This window comes from Setaria viridis, chromosome 1 (genome assembly GCF_005286985.2).
Source record: "Setaria viridis chromosome 1, Setaria_viridis_v4.0, whole genome shotgun sequence".
Lineage (NCBI taxonomy): Eukaryota > Viridiplantae > Streptophyta > Magnoliopsida > Poales > Poaceae > Setaria > Setaria viridis.
In genome coordinates this window covers 4,656,237-4,675,441 of record NC_048263.2, presented here as the reverse complement: position 1 = coordinate 4,675,441, position 19,205 = coordinate 4,656,237, and the positions used below count along the sequence as shown (strand labels likewise).

General features: G+C 46.2%; 3 protein-coding genes and 1 pseudogene across 9 annotated transcripts; 2 read left to right on the top strand and 2 right to left on the bottom strand.

The window, feature by feature from the left end:
* Positions 1–111: 111 nt before the first annotated feature.
* Positions 112–5,945, top strand: LOC117851632 (transcription factor TGAL9). 7 transcript variants are annotated; one of them, XM_034733526.2, is made up of 10 exons: positions 112–557; positions 1,223–1,337; positions 2,292–2,347; positions 2,431–2,565; positions 2,654–2,800; positions 2,992–3,069; positions 3,446–3,500; positions 3,614–3,921; positions 5,074–5,322; positions 5,421–5,945. In XM_034733526.2, exons 2-10 carry the CDS (start codon positions 1,256–1,258, stop codon positions 5,643–5,645), a joined length of 1,335 nt encoding a protein of 444 aa, XP_034589417.1. In that variant the 5' UTR covers positions 112–557; positions 1,223–1,255; the 3' UTR covers positions 5,646–5,945. The 7 variants fall into 7 exon arrangements, with proteins under 7 accessions (XP_034589417.1, XP_034589423.1, XP_034589412.1 ...); XM_034733532.2 differs by having other exon boundaries at positions 113–557; positions 1,231–1,344; XM_034733521.2 differs by having other exon boundaries at positions 114–557; positions 1,228–1,344; positions 2,434–2,565.
* LOC117851671 (uncharacterized) lies at positions 5,881–9,720 on the bottom strand. The gene is made up of 6 exons (XM_034733543.2): positions 9,368–9,720; positions 7,963–8,415; positions 7,484–7,568; positions 7,238–7,407; positions 6,764–7,077; positions 5,881–6,308 (listed from the first exon to the last, which is right to left on the bottom strand). Exons 2-6 carry the CDS (start codon positions 8,336–8,338, stop codon positions 6,153–6,155), a joined length of 1,101 nt encoding a protein of 366 aa, XP_034589434.1. The 5' UTR covers positions 8,339–8,415; positions 9,368–9,720; the 3' UTR covers positions 5,881–6,152.
* A 2,074-nt stretch (positions 9,721–11,794) lies between these two features.
* Positions 11,795–15,466, top strand: LOC117847954 (uncharacterized; annotated as a pseudogene).
* A 1,689-nt stretch (positions 15,467–17,155) lies between these two features.
* On the bottom strand, positions 17,156–18,891 carry LOC117847699 (zinc finger A20 and AN1 domain-containing stress-associated protein 4). Its single transcript, XM_034728960.2, has 2 exons — positions 18,741–18,891; positions 17,156–18,027 (listed from the first exon to the last, which is right to left on the bottom strand). The coding sequence occupies exon 2, from the start codon at positions 18,013–18,015 to the stop codon at positions 17,500–17,502; it is 516 nt and encodes a 171-aa protein (XP_034584851.1). The 5' UTR covers positions 18,016–18,027; positions 18,741–18,891; the 3' UTR covers positions 17,156–17,499.
* Between the last annotated feature and the right edge of the window lie 314 nt (positions 18,892–19,205).

The window sequence follows — 19,205 nt, the reverse complement described above, 5'->3', positions numbered from 1 at the left end:
TACCGGACCGGATCCAACGACACCCATCGTATTCTACCTTTTTTTTTAAAAAAAAGTCCAATTATTGTGCCTAGCTTTTTCCATGGTTTGTAACCACTCCCTTATATTTCTTGTGCAAGCACTCCACCTCAACCAGGCTACAAGTCCTACTTTTTGCTAGCTTCCGGTCAGAAGAAGCCATAGAAGACATATAGCCGGCCAGGAAGAAGAAAGAGGAGAAGGAAGGGGGAAGAAAGAACAGCGGCGACGCGCGTCTACCGATCATCTTCAATTCTCGCAGATTGGAATTGGATGTGAAGAATTGAAGCTCATTTTTGAATCATCTTTCCTGCTATAGCTTCAGTCCAGTTGGGAGACATCCGAGCCGAGAGGATCCGATAAGGTTATCAAGAAGCTGCCTCTGGACAGGTAGCGGCTTGTGCATGCAGGTTGTTGGCATATAGGCAAGTGATTGCATGCATGGGGGATAGGCCATGGCAGCAGCCACCTGAGCAGGCTTCCTATCCACACGCAGGGATGATCCAAGCTGCTTCCTCCTCCGCCCATGGCGGTATCATGTAAACCCTAACACACATAGATGTTTAGAATCAAGTCTTCCTCTATTTTCTTGCAAATAGATAGAATTGAAGTTTGCTCTACTTTCTTGCTTATTAGTTGTCTTTCCTCTTCTGAAGCACATGAATCTTTCTTCAATACGTGCTTTATGGCTCCCAGTTTTCTCTGATTTTCATTAGTTTTTTCGGCCTGTGCTTTTATTAGTTTGCTTTGGTTTGGGAATTGTTTTCCTGTAATTAGCTAGCTACTAGCTACCCAGGCCTGATTTGGAAAACACATATAAAGAATCAGTTATCTCTCTTATACTTTATACTTCTGGAGATTATGAATGAAGTTTGGGCTTGATTTAATTTGAAAATGATTCATGCTTTAAAGTGTCTCTGTACTTGCATGTGTAATATTCACTACTCATGACGTATGTTTAGAGAATGTGATGGTGTAACCAATGCAGACTATCAGAAGCTTTTGTATGGGATTCTTGGGAGCATTTCTAGTCGATTTGTTCAGCATCCGATAGCTTGCTCAGACATCTATCTCCTTCTCATTTTATCCCCTTCTGTGGAGTACACGATTTTTATATGTATAAATCTTAAAATATGCAGGAACTAGTAATAACTAACCCAATCATATCGATTCTTGTAATTTTGTGTGTATTAACTTGTGCAAGTGCAGCAGAAAGGAACCTGGAGGGGGATACGACATGGCGGAATTCGATCAAGCCCTCTTCCTCTACCTCAACAGCCAGGATCAAACATCAGCTGCTCATCATCAAGATCAGCCTCGTAAGTCGTAAGCCATACTTAACTCCGGGCTCCTTTTTGGTAATGTCACAATCAATAATGCAATCTAATTATATTCATATATATAAATATAGCTGTAATGGTCCAGAGGGAATAAACTTTTTCCCTGTCATATAAACTTTGTTTGTTGCTTCATATATACATTCCCAATAAATTAAACATGTCACCTAGTCATGCATGCATCTACCCTGCTGATTGGACATGGTCACACGAGTATGGAGCAAAGATGCGCGACAATGCCGATCAAACCTCTCGATCTTTTTTCCTTCTTTTTTGTCTGCAAAGCCTGTTCTGTCTGACAAAAAAATAATTTCGGAAAAAGAAAAAAAAAGAATCCCTGCTAGCTCAAGAGGAGAGTGACATGTAACAAACACCTGCTCATGTATGTGTGTACATTCTGGGTCATTTTCTGCTCAAACAAGGCAGTTAGGCAGGGATGTGATTTCTCATTGGCCAAACAGCTTGCTATTTCGCCACTTTTCTAGATATTTCCAACAACCATGCATATGCACGCTTGCATTTCCCCTTTGTTCATACTGAGCCCTTCCATATAGATATGTTGTTAACTACTACTTGTAGAAAGTTAGTGACACATATTTGTTGGACTCCTAACATCACTGTACATGTACACATGTATTGTTTGTGCACGTTCTAGTTCCCTTATTTTATTATACACTCCGTCCATTCTTAAATACTTCCCCGTTCCAAATTGTAGGTTATTTTGGTTTTTCTAGATTCATAGCTATTATTATGCATATAGATATAATGTATGTCTAGATGCATACTAATATCTATGAATTTAGAAAAGCCGACCTACAATTTGAAACGGATGGAGTATATGACATTTTCTACTTTATTTGTCCTAAACGGACGTAGAGGAAGTATAGTTAGATAATATGGTGTTCATGAATATAATGTGCGCGCATTACTGTGCAGAAACTCTCAACATCTTCCCTTCTCAGCCAATGCACATCGCCGAGCCTGCGCCAAAGGTACATGATGGCCGGGATGCATGGTTTTTTGTTCTTTGACACGAAACCCTATCTTGCTTCTGATGCTCTGATGATCTTTTTAGCAGGGATCCATGGGGACTAGCAACACGGCGCCGATCGCCGGCGCCGGCCCTTCGAAGCAGCCGCCGCCGCCATCCAACCACCCGTCGAGGCCGACTCCGGCAGCGCTGAAGGACGGCAAGCCGGCAGGCGTCAAGGCATGCATTTCTGTGCTCTCGAGTGTTGTTTGATGTGCCTTGTGCTTCGTGCTTGACGCGTCCATAATGTCGTCGTCGTCGTCGCCAGAGAGAAGGGAGCAGCGGTGCCGCCACGGGCAGCGGGACGCCGTCGACCTCGAACCAACAGGAGGGCCCCAGAACGCCGGACGCCAAGACGCTGAGAAGGCTCGCTCAGAACAGGGAGGCGGCAAGGAAAAGCAGGCTCAGAAAGAAGGTATTTCATCCTGTGTACTACCTAACCAAAAAATAGAGTGAGTCTGGAAAACCAATGAAATGGGAAAAGTTTGGATTTATCAACAACTATATCTGCTTAATTTTCTATGTCGTATAAAATCACTCTTCCATGACCTGCATGTATGATTAATGTTCCTTTTTTATGTGATTTGTCTCTGTCTCCAAGCGTAGGCCTACATTCAGAACCTAGAGACAAGCAGGATTAGGCTGTCCCAGCTGGAACAAGAGTTGCACAGATCCAGAAATCAGGTATGCAGGGTGGACGCTAGACCACCCAAGTTTGATCAATCCTCACCGAGCTGAATTTGGGTGCATATTTTTCTTCTTCTTAATATAAAGCCCCCTAGTTCATTCTGAGGTTGGTCTAGTTTTTTTTTTTAAAAAAAAAGGAAAACTACACAGCTATCTTTACCCTTGTTTGTACTCCAACTTTTAGAACTACTAACATGCAGGAGGGCTGCAGAAAAATATAGACCTAATTTTTGGAACAGTTATCTTACTAGAATCTGCATTTTTTTTTTAAAAAAAATAGAGCAACAGAAGCTTAAACGAAATTATTGTTCCATATTACGGACTAATTGAGTTTAATTTGTTCCATGCATGACGCCAAATATAAATCATCCAGGGAGCAGTGTTTGGTGGTGGAGCTCTTTCTGGCAGCAATGGCGGACTAAGCCCAGGCATGCAATTTATTAAACCCTAGCTACCTAAACTGCTCATACATCGCACCTTGGACGTTTACGTGCATGCTTAATCTGCATGCATCGTCGTGATCTTGTGCAATTGTTCGCAGAGGCGGCCTGGTTCGACATGGAGCACGCGCGGTGGCAGGAGGAGCACGGCAAGATGATGCGGCACCTGCGGGCGGCGCTGGAGGCGGCCGATCAGCAGCACCCCGCGGCGCCGGCGCCGGCGCCGGCGGCGGACGCGCAGCTGCGGCAGCTGGTGGACGCGGCCGCGGCGCACCACGGCGTGCTGGCGGACCTCAAGGCCGCCGTGGCGAGCGCCGACGCGTTCCACCTCGTGTCCGGCGCGTGGGCGTCCGCCGCCGAGCGCTGCTTCCTCTGGATCGGCGGCTTCCGCCCCTCGGAGCTCATCAAGGTGATCTGAGCTCCAACAACTTTTAACTGCATGCCACTGCTTCATTTCATTATAACTAACCACACCGTGAATTAAACGCTGAGCTCAAGTTTCTGTAAGCATGAGCTCACGTGCTCTACTTATCTCCTGACCAACTACTACTTCTTAATCGATGAGCTGAAAACCAAGTCCACAGAATATAATTATAGCATAAGTACATCGCGTGACTTAATTTTGACCCAAACACGCACAGGCACACGTTTCTTGCCTTCTTGCCTGTCCTTGGCCATGTACAAGCAAGCATGCATGCATGTGTCACGACTCACGACTCGTGAGTGAAAATGTGCATGTACACAGGCTTCTCCTGTACATCCTGATGTAGGACAATTATACATGATATGATACTAAACACAAATGCACTAAAAAAAAATTAAGGATCCAAGTACTGTTTGGTTATAACAATGGGTACAGACATTACTCATTAGGTAGAGGTATCCATGGACAGGTCACAGATGTACATGACGGATTAGATAGCTGATTAGGTAGGTCAGAGGTCCCAGTTGATGGAACAGTTGGGCCTTTGGAATTGTCTTTGGACTTTGCCTATATAGTACACTAGCAGCCATCAGCTACTACTATATGTGACTGTTACTTTCTGCAACTGCAACAGGATAGTAGGTTAGATAGGAGATGGAGACGGGGATGGTTAACTTACCTACAACAATGCAAAGGACGTGCTTAACACATGTATGCCTTTTGTTTCGGCTTCTAGAAGGGGTTGGAGTCGACATTGGAAAAAACGAGTTCAGGAAATAAAATCTCAGGTTTTGTCAACATGTAACTCGATCACGTGAACGACCAACCATGTCTCGTTCGGAAAAAGTTCATATTACCACCTTAGTGTGTAGGCGAAGATCTCACGAGACATGTAAGCGCGACTTGCGTGGCAGACCTTTTTCTAGAAAAAAAATATAGTATATATTATTAGGTTTATAGTTTAATTTCATATGCTTTGTTCATGGTTAATTTGTTGAAATTTCAGCTCAAATCAGTCAGGGTAGTGCTTGCAAACTCTGACAAAGTGACAACCAGTTTTTGTTAATTTCTCAACGAAAAAAAAAAGAAAAGAAAGGATGAATTGTTGATTAGCTAGCATGCACGCATGCTCCGCAGGTAGCCGCCCGGCACGCGGAGCCCCTCACGGAGCCGCAGGCGATGGGCGTCTGCGGCGTGCAGCAGTGGGCGAGGGAGGCGGAGGCGGCGCTGGACCACGAGCTGCAGGCGATGCACCGCTCCGTCTCGGAGGCCGTCTCCTCCGACGCGGCGGCGCTGCTCTGCCCCTACTCCGACGTGCCCGGCTACATGGCCACCATGTCCCTCGCCATCGCCAAGCTCGCCTCCCTCGAAGCCTTCGTCAGGCAGGCAAGCAAGCTGCGCCCATCTGTCTCTGCATGTTTATTTATATAATATATATATATATGAATCGGTTGCAGAAATGGTGAATGGTTACGTTATTGCAGGCGGACGCGCTGAGGCTGCAGGCGCTGCACCGGCTGCCGCAGATCCTGACGGCGCGGCAGGCGGCGCGGTGCTTCCTCGCCATCGCCGACTACTCCCACCGCCTCCGCGCGCTCAGCGAGCTCTGGCACACCCGGCCGCGCCACGAGCCGGTGGCGACCATCCCGGCGGCGGGGCCCAGCCACGGACAACCCTTCCAAAGTAGTAGGGCCGGTGGCTTACTATAGATGCAGCCTCCGGAAAGTGATATGGGATAGTTTCAGAGATGCGTATAGAGGTGATCAGGAATTCAGATGACCCATTTCTCGACTATTTGACATCAGTTCTAGGAGTATTTATATATATGTAACTATGTATACATAGGAGCTGATTCAGCATTAGGAAATAGGAAGGAATAACCATTGAAACTGCCAAATTGCCAAGCTGATTCAGCCAGTGTTGACATGTCAGACACTCAGAAGATTGATAAATGGTGACAGGATAAATTATTGCAGAACTACTGCCAAATAATGGGGTGTTACATGCTATCTGATGTACAACCAGCCTCCCTCCGATCTCATGCGAAGCAGAACAATTAAGCTACAACAAATAGTCATTTACCAAAACCCTTCAGCACAGGGTGTGCCTATCATGGCATACGGTTGTGGGTTCAGCTGATGCCGCAATTCGCAACCCCAAGTTCAGAACAGTCACACAATATAAACTGGCATCACAATGATGACTTCCCCTCGGTGCTACAATCTGTTAAGGGCGTCCACGATGGCTTTGCGGAACGCGTCGTTGTGGAGGAAAAAGGATGAAACGTGGCCTCCTGTTACCCACCGGACTTCGGAGCCTGGCCATGCCTTCTGAAGCTCCATGACTGAATGTCTGGGAATATAACCGTCATCCTGTAAAGAGAACATAGCTTCAGAATAGAAGAAAGCTCCAGCCGAATAAGAATACTCAAGGAAGCAATCCCTTTGTCTGAAATGAGGAGGTAACTTAACCAATCTTCAAAAGATAACAGTGCTGGAGTAAACTATCTGCTATATATCAATGTAAGTTTCAATTTCTGAACATTGACGGAGCTCTATGGCAACTTGCTGTAAACAGTGTGGTCTTAAAACTCAAAAAAGAACTTCCTGTAAACAGTGCGGGTAAAAGACATATTTTGAGTTAATTCAAAAGTCCTTCCACTGTAATAGTAGTAAAATAGCCAGTCAACTATGGATACAATCTGATGGTCGTTATACTGTCAGAATCGTGAAACAAAGTAAAAGACTCAAGGGGAAAACAATCATGTTTTCAGAGATTATAAATTAATGTTGAGAGGTCATAAAAAGCTCGGTAGAGCAACACTAACCGTTGCACCAACAAAGATGACAGCCTGTGGGTTCTTTGGGACTGGAAATCGAGTGACGTCAGTCAAAGACAACACTGACCGCAACCTATCTCTGACTTGCTCAATAGTGACCCCAGTTTTCTGTGCTGCATCCTCTGTCAAAGATGTTACATCTTGAGTTAATGCTGCTGCATCTTCTCTCAACACATCCCAAGCTGTGGCATATTTGTAGACCCCTTCACAGAAAGGTACCACAGCAGAGTGTGGAGCGAGAAATGGTAGTGTAGCAATTGGTGTAGGATGAAGGGATCCCACCATCGCAGCATGCACACCACCTGTGTCATCAGCAAAGAACTCTTTTTGAGAAGAATGTACAAGGAATCTTGTAAATATAACCAGAAAATTATAAGAATCAGATGGCTTTGACAAATAGGCTGCTACATTATTTTTAAGACTAGCTACATTCAGTCATGAGCAAAACCAGTATTAACATACCCATGCTGAGCCCACATATGCCCATCTTGCCATAACCAGCCTCAGTCTGCAGCCAGTACAGGAGACTGCGAGCTTCATCAATTGTGGCTTTCCCTAAGAGTAACAAGTCACTCACACACTGGAGCTTTGCACCACGCTGCATGCTAGGACGTCGCTGTCCATAATAGGGGCTGTGGTTCAATGGATATCAGATCTTGGTCAATTGTGGAGAAAAATATTTTAGCAAAGAATGCAAGCAACTCTCACCTCTCAAGAACCATAGTTGCAATATTGTTCTTCAGAAGAGGCCCACCAAGCCGAAGCCTGCGTTCAAATGTGTGATCACCAGTGCCTATATTATTACAGAAAATTTAGATTGATTCATTAGATGAGAGCAGAGACATATAGGAAAAAAGTGGCACGGATTTTTGAGAATGAACAACTTTGTGACAATATTCATCAATCAATATGAAACTAACAGTAAAAAGAGACTAGTCCTTGTTCGATTTTAGCACTTGGCAGCGAGGAAAGTTTTTTATCTTGAAAAAAAAAAGATAGGGAAGCTGTCAAAGAGGAATGTTAAAGTTGCAGTGCTAGAAAGCCAGCAGACTCATACATTCATATTCTGTTCTACCAGCACAACAAAAAATGATTGAAATGCATACAAGCCAAGATCAGAAAATGGTTTTCCTAATCTATGCAATGCATTAGGAAACAAATGTTAATGAAACCACAAAATCATGTACCTGCAAGATGGACCACGCATGACATCTTCTCTGGTGTAACATTTTTAGGAGTAAGAAAAGCAACTCTTGCATTGTGACTCTCAGGGGGCAATGCGTCGATTAGTCTCTCATCACATGTAGTCCTGAAAACACCCTCTCGCAGACAAGAACTGTTTGTCTCCCAAACTGTTTTCCACATTGGCTGCACAGCAGTTGGTGGCCAGTTTTGGCAACGTGCCTCAGGGAATAGCTGCTTCACCATCTTCTCTAGCAAATCAAGTTTGGTACCTCCCCATCCTTTTGAGAAAAATGGTGTTCCTAACTTTGTGCGATGAAGAAGAGTTCCATATATGTGGTCCAGTACATAATGTACTAAACCAAGATTAACTGATACCATATCCAATCACTGGTTGAATAAAGCTGATTTTTCTGGCCTTAATTGTATAACTTAAAATCAGGGGCAACAAGATATGCCTGCAACACAAAATTAACAAGAATCCAGGTTTAAACATACTGTAGGAGATTCAATGTACCTGGACCACTTCACAGAAGAAAAATGGTCTGCAGCATATCACAGTAGAGGCTCACTAATTTGGATAACTTTGAAGCAAGAATATTTCAAAGCAGATAAGACCAGTAGTTTGAATTTTGGATAGGGCATAGCAACACGAAGTAACCATTCAACAAATATGTAGAACAGTGAGCTACAAAAGCAAAGTCCAGATTTGGGTAGAATCAAAAACCATGATCAGAGTAGAGAACTCCAAAGGGGCAAGCTAAGTAGTGAGTTCTGAAATTGGACCAACCAATCAACCCTTAATGAATACTAACTACTAAGCCAACCACAAAAAATGAATTCGAATATTTCTTAATAGGAAGATGACCTGACCATGATACATTTTTAGAGATTCAAACTACTAGATGTAAAAAGGAAAACATTGTGTAAATGGGAGTCTTCTTCATTTGATAATTCGAAACATGTTTGCTTGTATTGACCCATTTCAACTACCCATAATGCTCCTGGACATATCAACTACCCATAACAGATGCTATGATGGCTAAATTTAACAAAGGCATATCAGAACTGGATAACTAGTTAGCTAGTGTTCCATTTCCAGGAGAAGAGAATTTTACAGTTCACTCTTCACTTGATGGCATGTAGCCTGCCAGAAATTCAGGATAATGTACCATCATTTCATCGCATACAAGTATAGCAGCCACAGGCTAGACATCCAGGGAAACGAAAACAACAATGTTTTCCACGGATGAACGCATCTAATTGTGGTAGATCTAGAATAAATCCAATTAAGCTCTCCAACAAACCTCGTGAACATGCAATGCAGGTGCTCAGATGCGCTCCTCCCAGCGCGCACGAAACAAATCATCACACCAATTTCGAAAATACGAGGCGTCCAGAAGGCCGAACCTTGGGATGAACCTGCCGACGACGAGGAGGAAACCGCGAACCCAGCTCGTAACCCTTCCTTTTGCTGCAGGGTACAATCCGAGCCAAGATCCACGCCGGATGCCGCGACAGGACCGGGGGCGCGCAACACGAGCGAAAGCACCACGCCAAAAATTACCTCTCTGGATCCGGGGCGGCGAGAGGAAGGCGGCGGGCGCGGCCACGGGTGGGGAGCTGGGTCGCGTGGGGCTCCACGGTCCGGTAGGAGCTGCACGGATTTCTTGTGCGCGGCGCAACCGAAGCAGAAGAGGAAGAAACGGTGGGCGACGGCCCGCGGGGACGGGGAGGGACGGCGCCGTGGCTTCGCTTTCGCTCTCGGATCTGATTCGGCGGCGGATGCCCCGAGGCTGACGTGTGGGGCCCGGGGAGCAGGGAGAGCAGAGTGGTGCAACGGGTACGTGGCGGTCGGATAAGGTGGGCCCGGTGGCGAGGCGGCGGCGGCGAGAACGAGAGACCTGAGGTGGGCTAGATTTGGGCCGGATCGACAATGATTGGGTTGGAAAGTAGTCAAAAGCTTGGGCCGACTTCAAGGATGATAAGATGGTTACCGTACCCATTTTCGCCCGGAAAATCTTTTGATTTTCAGTTTCAAAGCCTTGAATATCCTTTGTTTGGTATCTTGTGTGGTTTCACAAAGATCGTAGGGAGCTTATTAGGTATCTGGAAGAGCTCGAGCACCCTCTGTTCTTGGATGGGGGAGATATTGGTCTCGCCTCAAGGTCCATTTGAGGTACATCATGGCTGACATGTTGCCACTCTCGGTCCTATAAGGCGTTGTTTGTCTTCTCAGTGTGAAAAGTAAGATGCTCAAATAAACAACAAAATTCTCATTGTTTGTCTTCTCAGTGTAAAAAGTAAGATGCTCAAATAAACAACGAAATTCTGGTGCAGCTTTCGGAGAGCCAGAAGCTCAGAAAAGCTGAGTTTCCAGTAGTATATAATTAATTCTAACTGTCGAATATTTTTATACTAGTTTTTTTAAATACTAGTATAACCTAGTATTGTGTATCGTAAAATAGCTCAAACGGAGAAGGCATGATCTGTTAGAGCAGTTTTAGTGTATATTTTGTTAAGTAAGGGGCAAGTGTAGACACGTCATAGGGTGCTGGTTTAGCAAAACAAGTCGCAACATTTAGACTTGTTTAGTTCATGTTAAGGTGGATCCTACAGTGATAAAAAAGATGTCTCTCCAACTTTTCCCAGCCAAGCAAGCTATCGGTCCACCCATCTGCTAAGAATAGCATTCAATACTCTTACTCAAATTATTTATTTAATCCTTGCACCGGGTGACCAACACAACAGGGGCTACGTATTGTACCACTTGTAGTTGTTTCTCTCTCCTCCACGCCTACCTAGGCCTACTCCAATAGTTGAGCCAGTGCAACACGCCTACCTAGGCCTACTCCAATAGTTGAGCTAGTGCACTGGCTTGAAGCTTGTCCACCTCTTCAATAGTTGTCTCATAGCATATTGCTCAGAGTATTTTGATTCCCGCAGCATGTCTCTCATCAATAAAATGTGCATTTCTTTTTCTCTATGAGCTAGTTGAAATAGTACAATATTTCTCCTCACTTTCTCTCTTCCATGTTAGAGCAACTCCAAGAGAGTTGCTATCCAACTCACTAAATTAAAATTTAGCAACTTACCATGAAAATCTTGCTCCAACAGACTTGCCATCATTCTTGCTATCCCATCTGAATGGCCAAATTTCTCCTCCCGCTCCCGCTGGCCAAACTTGGCAACCCAACCTGTCTTCCCATCTGTCTTGCCAAGTGTGGGCCCCACATCTGCCACAACATCTTCCCCTCACGCGTCGCATCCTCTCGGAAGCCGTCGCCGCGCCACCGTCGACCGGTCGAGGCGGAGCAAAGGGAGCTCGGGGAGGAGCTAGCGGGAAGGATGGGGCGGCGCAGCAAAGGCCGCACGGGGAGGAGCCGGCTGGCGGCCTCGATCCACCGTGGGGATGCCGTGGCGCGACGCGCCAGGTCAAGCGCCTCCCGGATCCTGGTGGCGAGCTCCCCCGTCGAGCGCTACCGTCCTCCCCACGTCGCATCGGCGTCATCATCAACTCTCCCATCCGCGTAGGCGTCGGAGGGGGCCGCGCACCGCCGCTTCCCGGTAGAGTTCTAGCGCCAGCAGCTCCATGGCCTAGGTGCAGGAGGAGGACGGGGAGGGGCGCCAATTGATGGCGGAGGTAGGAGGGGGTGGGAAGGGGGATGGGAAGAAAGGGAAAGGAGGGAGGGAGGAAGGGGATGACGTGTAGGACCCACGTGTCAGTGTGTGGAGAGGGAGAGTTGAATATTTGAAAAGTGGGGAATGGATACAAATTTTTTTTGCAACAAATAGAGAGCCATCGGAGATCCTCTTATCAAAGTGATGAGGTGGATTCTGGCTGAATTATGCGGTGGGTGTGGGTCAACTGAGGACAGGGTAAGTGGGTAACGACTGGTTCTTGCCAAGAACGGGGATTATGGCGCGAGCGCCGGGCGTGCTGGCGGCGGCAGCGGCGCTGGGGGCCGTCGTGATCTTAGCCGCCGCCGCCGGCTGGCACGGCGCGGTGGGGAATTCGTGCACCAACGCGTTCCCGGGGCTGATATCGCACACGGAGCGCGCGGCGGCGCAGCCGATGTCCGGGCCCGGCCACCATGGCCACGGCCATGAGCATGGCTGCATGGCCACGAGCAGCACCTAACACCCCACCGACGAATCCAACTGGATGTCGCTCATGCCGCGGCGGGCGCTGCGGCGCGAGGAGGTGTTCGACTGGCTCCCGCTCTACCGCAAGCTCCGGGGCGCCACCACCGGCGCGCCGCGGCCCGGGGTCGCGGCCGGGAACGCCCTATGGCGGGTGGGAGGGCCCTAACGTCCAGCTCCGGGGACACTTTGTTGATGCGCCACCGCATCTCAGTTTGGTTTCGATTCTGTAGCATTTACCCACTACAATTTCGCAGCTAGGCTGAATTTCAGCGTCCTGCTGTTGTTCTTTTCAGGGCATTACCTGAGTGCTACTGCAAAGATGTGGGCTAGCACACACAATGATACTCTTAATGTGAAAATGTCGTCTGTCGTCGACGCGCTCAATGATTGCCAGAAGAAGATGGGCACAGGGTACCTGTCGGCCTTCCGGTCAGAATTCTTCGATTGGGTTGAGGCCATCAGGCCTGGGCCCCTTACTACACAATCCACAAGGTTCATGGGGGTTTTCAGTTTCTACTTCATGATAAATATGTGAATGAATGAATGATATCACCAATCTGAGTGGGTGTAATTTTTGGTTTACAGATTATGCAAGGCCTTCTTTATCAGTACACAGTGGCTGGGAATTCCAAGGCTCTTGACATGGTGGTAAAGATGACTAATTATTTCAGTGATCGGGTGAAGAATGTCATACAGAAATACAGCATTGAGAGGCACTGGGAGTCTCTCAATGAGGAAACTGGTGGGATGAATGATGTGCTCTATCAGCTCTACACGATAACGGTGATTTGCCGTTTGTTACAAGTGTAGCATCGATTAATACAGTTATATCTAGCTGATATGCTTACTTTCTCTTAATTGGGCAGAATGATCTGAAGCATTTGACACTGGCCCATCTCTTCGATAAGCCATGCTTTCTTGGGCTGCTTGCAGTTCAGGTGTGCTGAAACACTGATTTGGTTTGCTAGTTGTGAATCTTCAGCTATTTGGTGATAGCTAGGATTATGTTTACATTACAATAAATGACTGAAATAGAACTTAACCAGTTTCGGTTTTAACTATGTTAAGAATTGTGATTACTAACTTCAGTTCAATTTGCTTATCATCCGGCGGTCACTACATGTCTATATATTGAACAGATTTAGATTATGCCGCTACTGAACTGGTATTACCATGTACAGTGTATACTTTTATGGAAACGGAACTTAGGTTCCTAGTGCAGGACTCAATCAATGGAGTAGAATTACTGTTCGTCTTGAGGGATTTTTCGTTTAGTCATAGCCTTGTTTGTGTATTTGTTTCATTTCAGGCTGACAGCATTTCAGGTTTCCATTCCAATACACACATTCCAGTTGTCATTGGTGCACAGATGAGGTATGAAGTTACCGGAGATCCTCTTTGCAAGGTGAATTCATTGCGAATCTTATTACTACAGAGTTGAAGTATTCCATTTTCATCTTGGGAGACTTCTTCCATTTGGCGTTCCCGACGAGGAGTTCTTTGGTGGTGATCGCTGGTTCCCGTTCCATCAATTGGCGAAACCACAACAAAGAGTTCTCTATCTGGAGAATAGCTTCCAGAGCTGGATGTTATGACTTCAGTGGAACCATCTTCTTCATGGATCAGTGAGAGTGGAGTACCCTCTTGATATGGGAGGATATCCAGGTGTGCGATGAGGCGTGATTCATTGTCTTGGGCAAGGAATGATGGCTTCATGCCAGGCCAGTAGACGAATCTGCCTTGCGGTGTTCATGTGATTACCAGGCCTGTTGTGAACCTGATAAGGGGAGTTCTTCAAAAGAGTTCGAGTCGGAGTTGTGGTCCTCAATTGACTCTAATCCGGACTGGACTTTGGATAGAGTTTTTTGATGAATCGTGACCGCGTTTCGGAGTCCGAGCGGGAATTGGCTTAAAGTTGTATTCGGTCCACACGATGGCTGAATTGCCTGCTCGCGCGGACTAGTCCGAGTTATAGTTGACTCCGAGTTGTGGTCGAACTCGGTGTTTTTGAGATCGAAAAATTCGAATTTCTCGATGAAATTTTTCTCTTGATGTCGACGAGAGTTTCCGCCGAGATATTTTTTCTCCGGTTCTTCGATGATGCGACGTTGGAAACAAACGTTGTGCCCGCTTCGAACATGAACGCAGGCTTGATGATGACTGAAGCCATCGATCTGACGTGGAGAATTTCGGCGACTACCCCTACCTAGCGCGCCAGTTGTCGGTGTTTTAACTCGGCAACCTATCAAGAGAGTACCCGAGATAGAGTTTTGGTTGGTGGGTGTCGCCGAATTCAAGGAGTCGATGGTGACGCAGGGACACGATTTTAGATAGGTTCGGGCCGCTAAATCGCGTAATACCCTACGTCCTGTGTGTTGTATGCTTGTATTCGATTGAACCTGTTTGGAGGGGTCCCTGCCCGCTCTTATATATCCGGGGAGCAGGGTTACAGGGTAGCTTTGAGTACAAGAGTACTAGTCGGGCAAGACTATAGACTCCTACTCTAACTCGGCAGAGTAGTTTCCTTGTATTCCGACTAGCCTTTCAGGAGTTCCATGGAGTCTAGGTTGCCCTGTAGCGTAGTCTTAATGTCCTGATACGTCTCGAGTACGTCCCCTTGAGTGGGCCCGTACAGACCCTCTGGTGGGTCTGGGCATGTATGGTCGACAGTTATTGCTAAAATTCTTAATAGATTAAGATAAACTGTTTTCAAATTTTTGAAATATGCTGCACATTATGCGCGTTTAGCACAGCTGTTTAGATTTATATGCTTCTTTACTTTACATCCACTTTAGTCTTTTGCCTATGAGTATCTGCATCTCCGTGTCTGAATTTGTACCAGCTTCTGTCTTCTTTTTATCATTTGTTCTCTGCCATTTGAGTGAAGTTGACCATAAGCCTCATTTTTGAAACAGCAAATTGCAACATTCTTTATGGATACAATAAATTGGCTGACTTTACTTGGCTCACACACTGATATACCACCATGATAACCAGTGCTTGTACTACAAATACATAGTGGCGCTAGTAGAAATAGCGGATTTTGCTACCATGTGTGATAATATTCAGATTTTTGTATAGAGAATCTTGATCCAAGTATTTTTGAGGAACTTGATCCAATATTAATTGCTAGCTATCTGTTCATATGACAGGCCGGAGTATGCATCCCTTCAAGCCATCCTATTTGGGCCATTTGTTCTTGCTGGCCTATCCACTGGTGACTGGGATGCAAAAGATGGCAATAGCAGTACAATTTCAGATTGGATCACCACTGTTCCTTCAGTGCACAACTCACAGCTGGTAACCTTTTCACACAAGTATCCAATGGGAAAACATTTGTCCTCACAAGGCCATATGGCTCCCTAACAATGCAACGGCCTGAAGTTGACGACACTGACACCGCCATCCATACAACATTCGGGGCACACCCTCAGGACATCTACAGCACAACCATGAAGGGAGCTTCCATGCTGATCGAGCCATTTGACTTGCCAGGAACTGTGATCACCAATAACCTCACCCTATCCGCTCAGAAGGGTTCAGATTCCCTCTTCAACACAGATTCCCTCTTCAACATAGTACCCGGGCTTGATGGAAATCCTAACTCAGTTTCCCTCGAGCTTGGTGACAGGCGTGGATTACTCTGCGGGGACGAAGATTCAGGTCAGCTGCAAGAGTTCTCTTCAGAGCATTGGTGGGATACTCGAGCAGGCGGCAAGCTTTGTGCAGACTTCCCCGCAGAGGCAGTACCATCCAATCAGCTTTGTCGCAAAGAAAGTGAGGAGGAACTTCGTCCTGGAGCCACTTTACAGTTTCAGGGACGAATTCTACACGGTTTACTTCAGCATTGGGGCCTGAGTCCCCAAATTTGCACTTGGAGTCGAAATAATACAGAATAAGTCACAGCCTCTTTCTTCTCATACACTGCAGTTTAGAACAGGCAATTAAAGAGGAAATGAGCTGTTTCATGTGTATCCCTCTCATATACATTCACTTACTGCAATACCGAGCAATCCACACAACATTTCTTCGGTCCTTTCTTGAGTGAGGAAGTTACTTGAGATTATGTGAATTTTTCGCAGCTGAAGGCACCATTGATGAGTTTGTTCACCTTATGTATCTCGGTTACTGAAGTTGTTGCTAAACATTTCGTCCTGAAGTGATCTGCTGTTTGCCCTGAATCCGGGTTGCTCACTTCTGGCTGGGTGAAAGAGAAGTGTCATTGGGTGTCTGATTTGCAACTAGGTAATCCCCATGGTTGAGGCTGCTGAGCTCTGCAACTGTTTTCTTCAGGCTGTTACATACTCTACAATATAATGGCAGTTTTATAGTAAACTGATCAGAGCAGGTAACAACAGTTGCTGCCATAAAATACAACTGTAGCTACTGGGATGGGAGCTGAGGACGACAAAGCTGAGATCCTATCCATTCTCTCATAAACAAACAACGAATCTCAAGGCGATCAGGCTTCTCCATCATTGCCTGCATTCTTTAATCCATCGCAGCTCAACACCCGGCAGAAGAGTTGCTCAATGTTCCCATCATGTCCAAAAGAGACCCACCCACAAATTGAGGAGCAAAAATATTCGCCCCCTGCAGAAGAATTTTTTTTCGAACGAATTATTATCTTCTTTGCAAGTGACAATCATACAAAAACAAGTTGTTTATACTTGTTCCAATTCTTTGCAAGTGACAATCATACAAAAACAAGTTGTTTAGACTTGTTCCAATGCTTTGCAGGTGCCAATCATTAGGCTTCGTTCCAATCACATGTAAAAAGGAGAGCTGCATGTCCCCACTTGTACAGACTAGAAAAAGAGAAGGATATGAATTGTGAAATGTTCCCATGCAAGCAAGTTCCTTTGCATACAGGATTTTCAAAAAAGATGATGATGAATTAATACCATTCACCAAGTACGCGTTTGCATAGACTATGTTGTAATACAGAATCAGCATACCCAACAATCAAGACCCATCCTGTTACAAATCACAGCTCTCTCGACTACCACATGCTTTTAAAACGGTAGTGTCCATCCACAACAATCCAGAAAATTGCGAGGAACTATGGCAGACCATTGCTGATTACTATTACTGATTGGGATGTAACACGCACGAGACAGTGGTACATTACAGAGCTACGTAAATGGGAATGCCACAATACCGACCGAAACCACCATGAATAACTGAATAAGCTTACACAACATAGCCAACACGCAAACCATTGTGGACTCTAACTGGGGATGAATTCTTGCAGCTGCCAGGATGCATGTGCATCTCAGTGTTGAACAACTCAGGGATGTGGCAGCAAACAAGAATGGGAAGTTCAATGATAAAGCAGCAAAGATGCATGATTGAATCTTGCAGATCACAACCCATCCCCCTCCCCATTGCCCCTCTCAGATCTTGTCGAGCTTCTCCGCCTTCACCACAGGATTGGCCTTGGCAATCGCATCCCTAGCTGCAGTCCGATAGTCAAAGTGGCATTCATGTTTGTCGGAGTAACGGTGCACCGCACAGTACATGTTACCGCATCGGCAGTTGAATCCCGTCAGGCCAACCCGCTTCCTACAGGTTGCGCACCGGTTCGGGCCTTCCTTGGCCTTGGGGATTACAGCAGCAGCCTCACTGGTTTCAGCTACAAGTGGAGGCTGCACAACAATTGCCTTCTCCTCAACTTGAGCAACCGCCACCGCGGCGGTTGCAGCTATGACAGGCCCTTTCCCACCATCACCACCGTTAACAATGCTATCGATGGAGGAGGCAGCTAGCTGGGCCTGCTCCTGCTTCATTATCATCTCCTTGTGGCACTTGGAGCACATGTTCATGGTGGCCGCACTGCCAAAGAAGCCACAGTTGTTGATGCATAGGATTGGGCCCTCGGGTTGCTGGCAGCCCGCCTCCTTGTGTTCCATGACTACTATAAGCTGCACATTAAACAATCGATGTAAATAACCACACGATTTGTCACTTCAGCAAATATCACAAAACAAGATCCTAATATTTAGGGAGAGCATCGCGGAAGTCACTATCACAAAACACGCTGTGTAATACAAATCAAAACGGTATTCCTAAACGAATTAGGGTATATCAATTCAAATCTCTGTAAAAAAACCATGGTGATGTAAATCGAGGACAGTATAAACCAAATCTGCCAAGTAATTTAACTAATCCACAGCTTGCAACTAAATACGCACGATTTCCACGGAAAAAATTACTTGAATCACTAGTAACATTTAGCAGCGCTACGAACTTTAAAAAATCAGACAAAAAAAGACAGGTAAAGCCTAATCATTTGGCCAAGTGAAACAACCTTCATACAATTTTTATTTAAAAAAATAATAAGAAAAAAAAACAAGAACGCGTTTTCATTTCCCCACCCAAAAGGACTTCCACCTGAACAGAAGAAACCACCAATCGAAGACCGAATCAAGAAGCGCCCGTTCCCTTCGCGATTCCACGGCCCGTGGAATCCCCCGCACCAACGAATCGACACCCCAAAAAATCACAAGAAAAACGCGCAGAACGATCAAGGGACGCCGAATCAGGCCCCGGAAGAAACAGATCAAGCCTTCCCTACCAAATCTCACAGGAAAGAAAAACAGCACAGGGCGAGATGGGGAGCAGAGCAAACCCTAACCCTGCGCGAGCCGGCCGCGGAGGCGGAGGAGGCGTGCGGGGATTGGAATCGCGAGGAGCTCCGAAATGGGGGCGTCGTTGGGCCAGGGGAAGGAAGGTGGGGGAGCCAGATAAAAAAGGCGGAGGCGACGGGAAGTTACCTCCTTGCCCCTACCATTTCGAATTATTTGCGGTTGGTGGCGTGGAGTGGTCTGGCTGAGGTGGGGGAGGCGCCGTCCGATCGCGGTGGCGTGAGCTGATGGACGGATGGGATGGATGCGGCCGTGGATTTTCAGTGAGGTCCCTGCTGGTTGCGGGTTTATATAATTTTGGAGGGGGAGATCTTTTTCTTTCTTGATGGGGAAGAAGGAGCCGCGTAGCGTCCTTTTTCTTCTCCTATAAATGGTGTGAACTTTGAATATTGGAGTAATCGGTTTCTATATTTTTTTAAAAAGCCGGTTTCTATCTTTTTATAAGGCAAAATTTG